Genomic DNA, 6,544 nt, shown 5'->3' with positions numbered 1-6,544 from the left:
CCCTCCCCCGCTCCTTCCCTGTCTCCCCTCCCCTCCCCCGCTCCTTCTCTCCTTCCCTCCCCCTCCCCTCCCCCGCTCCTTCCCTCTCCCCTACTCCCCTTCCTCCCTCATTCCCCACTCCCTCCCTCCCTGCCACCATGCGGAGCTGCTGCCACCTGACTTCTCTGTCCCCCCTTCTCCAGGCCTTGCTCCAGGTCCTCATCATCCTCACAGGGAATTACAACTTCTTCAACCTGCTCACCTTGGTGCTCACCACATCGCTGCTGGACGATCAGCACGTGGCCTGGTGGCTGGGCGCAGGCCGAACGAAGCAGCCTCCTGCTTGTAAGTGCCAGCCCCGCCCGTGGCCCTGGCTGGGGTTGACGTTGGCTCAGCAGACCCCAGGCCCCACAGCCCTGCTCCTGTGCTTGTCTTTGCAGCCTGGGCCCGGCAGCTGCTGACCGTCCTGTCCCTGCTGCTGGAGGTGGCTGTTTATGGGCTCCTGGCCTACGGTACAGCTCACTACTTTGATCTGGAGCTGGACCCAGAATGGAGCAGCATTCAGGCCAAGACAGGTAGCACGGAGAATCAAGCTTCCAGATTGGGGGGAGGGGAAGAGTGGGCCAGGTGCACAGGATGGGGGAGGAGATGGCAGGGTTTGGTCAGGCCTCTCAAGCCAGCCTTTCTTTCACCGGCCACTCACCTTTCTGATGCCTTCCTCCTCCTCTTCCGCAGCCTTCACCTTCCACGAGTTTTCCCAGTGGCTGAAGGTGGTCACGATGCCCTCTGTGTGGCTGGGCGTGGCCTCCCTGCTCTCGGTGCTGCTGACTGCCCTCTACAGGTACTAAGCCGGCCGGGCTGGGCTGGGCTGGGAGCTGGGCCCTGGGGGTCCTGAGCCATGCCAGGGCCAGGGCTGCTCCTCCAGCCCCCCTCATTTTAGTAACCATTGAGCAAAGCCCTAATCCAGCACACAGGGCTCCGTGCTGGGCCTTCAGAGAGCTCATCCTTTACTAATGCCTAAGTCCAGCCGGCCTGAGAACGGGTGAGATGAGGCAGGATGGGCCGCAGACACACAGGAGAAGCATGTCAGGATGTGCCCCCTTATTCCCCAGGTGTGCCCGGATCCGCAAATGGCTGGGAAAGCTCAAGGCCACCGTCCAGCTGTCCGTCATAGGGGCAGCCACTGTGGCCATGTTCACAATCAGCCTGGTGAGTGGGGGGAGGTGGGGCAGTGGGGTGAGGCCTCTGTGCCAGCCTGGCACTGCTGGGCTTGGGGGCCACCCACAGTGTCATCTGCCTCAGGTACCCTACACCTATCTGGAGCCGGGCACCAACAAGCAGCTGTGGCCTGGGGCCTATCGCCTCTTTGGCGCCGTGGAGCACCTGCAGCTGGCTAACTCCTACGGCCTCTTCCGCCGCATGACAGGCCTGGGTGGGCGGCCCGAGGTGGTCCTGGAGGGCAGCTATGATGGGCAGAGCTGGACGGTGAGGGGGGCCTCAGCCAGGGACGGGGTGGGTGCTGGTGTGAGGGCAGAAGAGCAGCAAAGGTCAGGGCTGGCAAGAGATGCCACAGAGTCACTGTAGACAGGAGGCTTGCAGGGCAAGGTCCTGCCCCGGAGTCAGGAGGCGGGGACCAGAGAGCACACGAGAAGTCAGGGCTTGGAGCCTATTTGTGAAAGGGACACCACCAGCCTTCCAGTTGTTCCCCTCCCTGGCTCCCACCACACACCCCTGGGATGGACCCCTCTGGCATCTGCCCTCCTGACGCCCTTGGCTTGGCATGCTGCCGCCTCTCTGAAGCCCTGATTCCCTCCTCCTCCCCAGCACCGGAAGGTGCCTGCCTAATTCTTAGGCCTTCACTGACCTGCCTTCCTTGGTTCACACTTCTTCCTCATGACCCCCCCACCTGTCCTCCCAGCATGAGACGAGCTGTCCCATGGCCTGCTAGCACAGGACCCTGCAGGAGGGAAGTCCTTAGTGGAGGGGGGGGCAGCTGTCATGCCAGTTGGGACCCTCACCTCCTGCCCTTTCTGGGTCCCCAAGGAAATCGAGTTCATGTATAAGCCGGGGAACGTCAGCGTGGCTCCCCCCATCGTGATTCCCCACCAGCCCCGCCTAGACTGGCAGATGTGGTTTGCTGCCCTGGGCCACCACACCCACAGCCCCTGGTTTTCCAGTCTCGTCTACCGCCTGCTTCAAGGGAAAGCATCCGGTGAGGAGGAGGAGGCAGGGGTCCTATTGCTAGAAGAAAGGGGCCTGGGCTCCCGGCTCCAGAGGAAAGCAGGGAGGGGGTTCCTTGTGCTGGAGGAGATGGGCAGGGGAGGAGTCCTGGGCAGGCCCTGTGCTCTTCACGGTCATCGCTTTGCTACAGAGTGAGGAAGGAGCTGAGTCTGAGGAGCAGAGGTCTTGGCGTTAGGGGCAGCATCCTCAGTAGTTTCCCTCCCCTCTGTCAGTGATCCACCTCCTGCAAGTGGAGATGTCCAGGTACCCATTCTGGAAGCAGCCACCCACATATATCCGGGCACAGCTGTACAAGTACTGGTTCTCACGGCCTGGAGAGCAAGGGTGAGGCCCTGGTGGGGGGCCGGGGGCAGGACCAGGGGGCAGGGGTGGGGCCCTGGTGGGGGGCCGGGGGCAGGACCAGGGGGCAGGGGTGAGGCCCTGGTGGGGGGCCGGGGGCAGGACCAGGGGGTGGGGGTGGGCCCCTGGGAGCATATATGAGGACTTAGCCTGAGGAGGGGACATCGAGAGTGGCAGAGGCAGCTGCAAGCTGGGAAGGGGACAGAGCATGAAGTGCCCCCCCCAGCCCCCTGCTGACCTCCATTTCTCTTTCTGTCTTTTAGCCAATGGTGGCGGCGAAAGTGGTCTGAGGAGTTCTTTCCCCCAGTGTCTTTGGGGGACCCGAAGCTGGACTCGTTGCTTACACGATTTGGCCTTCAGGTAGGGAGGGACCCAGTGGCCCGTAGCCAGGCTAGGAGTGGGACAGGATGTCTGGGAAGGCACACCTCTGTGCAAAAGGGCCAGAGCTGGGGCCCAACAAAAGTAGACACGTTCACCCCTTACTGTCTGGCTTTGAGCAAGTCCCCTCGGTTTCTCCACATGTAAAATGGAGAAAGCTTTGGTAAACCTTCCAACGTTACCAAAATGCTCATTAGGGGCCGTTGGCAAGATATCCATCTCCCTTCTCCTCCAGGACAGGAGCCCAGGCCGACCCCCCCACAGTTCAACCAGCCTGCTACCTCGAGCCCTGCGATGGCTGCGGGATCAGCTGACCCCCCTGGCTGCCCCAGTGCTGCTCTGGGGCCTCATCTGCTCAGTGGGGGCCATCCACCTCCTGCAGGCGCTGCTGCTTCCCAGGTCCCAGAGGCCTGAAACAGCAGGTGGGGAGAAGAACAAGCCAGCCTCCCAGAAGGAGAAGGGGGGCAAGGAACGGTCCCAAGCCCAGAGCTCGGAGGGGCCTGGAAACAGCTCCAGGGCTGCCCGGCGAAAGAAATAGTGTTGGCCAGCCTGAATCTCAGGCTGCTTCTCAGGCATGGCTCCCCTGCCCCTGGTAGCAGGGGCCTGAGGGGCTATAAGGGTGAGGACAGGGTGCTCTTGGGGCATCTGGGTGGTCAGGGCACCACCACCAGCCCCCACCAAGCTCAGGACCTTCTCAGCTCTCCCGTCTGCTGCACTCTGGGCCCATTCCTCGGGGCCAGCTTCAAATGCCTTAGTGAGACTGTCTGACTTCCCTGGCCTAGACTGGGATGCCTAGGGCTCTCTGGGCCCAGGCCAGACACCCACCCTTCCTACTGGTATGTAAGATGGATGGACAGAAGTCTTCCTCAAGTTTTCTAAATAAAGAAAGGAACATCTCTGGCCTTTTTCCATCCTTAGGCCTGTGGGCAGCAGAGGGTGGAGCAGACTGGGAGTTGATACAGACCTAGGAGGGGAGAAAAGCCAGTCAGGCCTCGGGGGAGTGAGAGGCAGGATGTGAGCTGCCTGGGAACTAGCCTGCCCCTCTCTCCCTGGGCCTGGGCCTTTGCTGCCTGAATCGGGCAAAATGGGGCAACAGCAACCTCCTTTGGTCCCACCTCCACCTGGCACCAGAATTGTAGTCATAGCCCTCTACTCCTCTCAGCTTCCAGGCCTCTCTGCCAGCCTACCCAGGGCCTTGGAGCATGGGCTTTGAGGAAGCAGATGCCGTCTGGCTCCATCCCCCACATCACGGTGGGGGTTGAGGACCACGGCCTGATCTTGGAGACGGAGCCCAGGCTGGTGACATGGCAGTGCTGCTTCGAGTCAGTGTTAGCACAGAGCTGAGCATCCCAACTTCCCAGGCTTCAGCACAGTTGAGTGTCAGGAAACCCATCTCTGCACATACCAGACAAAGGATAGTTAGGTGCTGGAAGGAAGTTCAGGGCACATCTAGTCCAGCACACACTTAAGGAATCCACTCTACAACCTCCTTGGCAAGTGTCCATCCCATAAATGAGCCTGGGGACCTCCCAAGGCAGCTCCCACTTCGGAGCAGCTTTAGTTATTAGGCAGTTCTTTCAGACGGACATTGAGCCTAAGTCTGCGTCTGTACCCATCCTCCCCCATTGTTCCTGGTTCTGCCCTTGGTCAAGGAGAACAAGTCTATCTCTGCCACATGCCAGCCCTTCCAGCAGTTCTAGATAGGATTCACGTCTTAAGCCTTCCTTTCTGCAGGCCAGATGCCCTCATGTGGAATGGGCTGAAGGCCCATTTCTACTGGGGTCACCTGGATTCTCCAGCTGGGCAGCATCCTCTCTAGAAGGTGTCCCCCAGAACTGCATAGAAGCTGTCCAGAGGTGGCCCGGCCGTGGCAAGGGGGCCATCGGACCACCTGAACCTGCAAGTTCTGCCTGTTGAGTCAATCCAAGACGGCCCCACCACCCTCCCCATGCTGGTCTTGGGAGTGGTGCTTTGTGGCCACGTCTTGGAGACAGACCGCATTGGTCTATCTTTCTGTCTATCCTCTAAGGTCAACCTCGCTCCCAAAGAGGGAGAGGGAAGCATCCTGTCACTCTCTGTTTCTCTCTTCCTCGCCCCCTCCCTGCTTGGCTCCCTCTCTCCTTTCTGCTCCTCTCTGGGTCTCATATACGCACGGAACCACTGAACTTGGCCGGTGTGAAGAGGGGCGCAGACCTCCATCTGTTAGGATGGAAGGGTTGTTGGGGGACCTAAATGTGGAAACTTTGGGCCGCCTCAGGACAGCTTCCCGAGTCTCCCTTGTAGAAAGCATAGCCTGCCCAGGGCTTGAGGCCAGCCAGCAGCTGAGTGCACCCAGCCAGCTGCTTCATCACAACCTTTCTACAGAGCTCATTGGGCCCCTGCAAGGGTGGCTGGGCTATGGAGTTCCACTGAGGGAGGCCATACTCCAGAGTACAAATGGGCACAGGTCCCCAGCTTCCTGAATACAGCCCAGGCATGCTGCCTTGGGAGGCATGGGGCTTGGGGACAGGGCAGCAAGGAGCCTTTGGTGTGGACTTTGGTAGAGGAGAAGAGGTGAGAAGGAAAGGAAAAAGCGGGGTTGATACTGCCCGGTCGAGTCTAGGCTCTGCACAGCCCCTCACCAGGCCCAGGAATCCAAAGTGGGGCCAGCCTCATGGCTCCAGGGAGGGGCTCTACTCCCACAGGGTTCGAGGCCTTGGTGCCCCACCTTCTGAGGTTAGGGTTAGAGTCCTCGGGTTTGGAAATCTCTGGTCCAGGTCCCTGTACTAAAGAAGTTGGGGTACCCTGGTAGGGGTTACTCAGTTTCCCCGGATATGAGACCCATGGGCAGCTCCTTCTGTGGGGAGGTAGGTGTCCTTTCAGACCCAGATGGAGAGTGGGACCAAGTCCCCAGGAATTGTGGACAATAGGTGTCCCTCCCAGAGAGCCTGAGCCCAAGGCAAGCAGGGTAAGTAGCTAGGGGATGCCAACTGTCTACCCTGAGCTCAGCCCCAATGTGTCAGAGGGTTCAGCGTCTCCCTTCTAGCCTGCTGGCCTAAGAGCCTCTGGCTCATAAACTTGGAGAGAGCCTACCTCAAGGAAGTAATTCTGCCCTGGCACCTTGTCTCACCAGTTGTGGTCCCAGTTTTTGTACACACACACACACCACCGCCACACCACAAACACACACACGCACACACTCATTGCCTGCCCTGGGGTTATAGGTCCCCAGTCAGTCTGCTTTGCTGTGGCACCCACAGTGTGGGGCTGGAGTGGGGGTGCACCACAGAGCAGGACAGCGCATCTAGGGGCAGAGGGGCAGTCCCGATGCAACCACTTAAGGTAGCTCCATCCAGTTCAGTCTGACAAACTGAAATCCTACAGTGTGTAGGGCCCCATGCCCAGTGCCTGGCACGGGGAGGGAGGCACGTTAGAGCAGAACTGAATGCTAAGGGGAGGGAATTCTCCCAGAGTGAGGTGGGGGAAGGCAGAGAAAGCTCCCCTCCTGCCCATGCTCTCTGTGGCTGCCCCTTCTGCCCTTGCTGCTGGCAGCCCAGCGGGCTTTGGCTGCGGCAGCTGCGGGGGCAGGCATCCCTCGAGTTCCACAGCAGCTCCTTCTAGGTACAGA

At 60.2% G+C, this 6,544-nt stretch overlaps 1 protein-coding gene across 1 annotated transcript in view; it reads left to right on the top strand.

The window, feature by feature from the left end:
• LMF2 (lipase maturation factor 2) overlaps positions 1 to 3,837 on the top strand; it is a 7,990-nt gene extending 4,153 nt beyond the window's left edge. The window contains exons 6-14 of the mRNA XM_027854390.1: positions 183 to 324; positions 420 to 554; positions 715 to 820; positions 1,092 to 1,188; positions 1,282 to 1,464; positions 2,023 to 2,191; positions 2,433 to 2,544; positions 2,823 to 2,919; positions 3,173 to 3,837. Of these exons, the coding sequence (XP_027710191.1) occupies positions 183 to 324; positions 420 to 554; positions 715 to 820; positions 1,092 to 1,188; positions 1,282 to 1,464; positions 2,023 to 2,191; positions 2,433 to 2,544; positions 2,823 to 2,919; positions 3,173 to 3,475 (1,344 nt within the window). The 3' untranslated portion in view covers positions 3,476 to 3,837. The remainder of the gene's footprint in view (positions 1 to 182; positions 325 to 419; positions 555 to 714; positions 821 to 1,091; positions 1,189 to 1,281; positions 1,465 to 2,022; positions 2,192 to 2,432; positions 2,545 to 2,822; positions 2,920 to 3,172) is intronic.
• Positions 3,838 to 6,544: the final 2,707 nt, after the last annotated feature.

Source organism: Vombatus ursinus, unplaced genomic scaffold (genome assembly GCF_900497805.2).
Source record: "Vombatus ursinus unplaced genomic scaffold, bare-nosed wombat genome assembly UNPS02010394.1, whole genome shotgun sequence".
Taxonomy (NCBI): Eukaryota; Metazoa; Chordata; class Mammalia; order Diprotodontia; family Vombatidae; genus Vombatus; species Vombatus ursinus.
The sequence above is the reverse complement of the archived record's forward strand: the minus strand, read 5'-3'. Positions and strand labels throughout refer to the sequence as shown.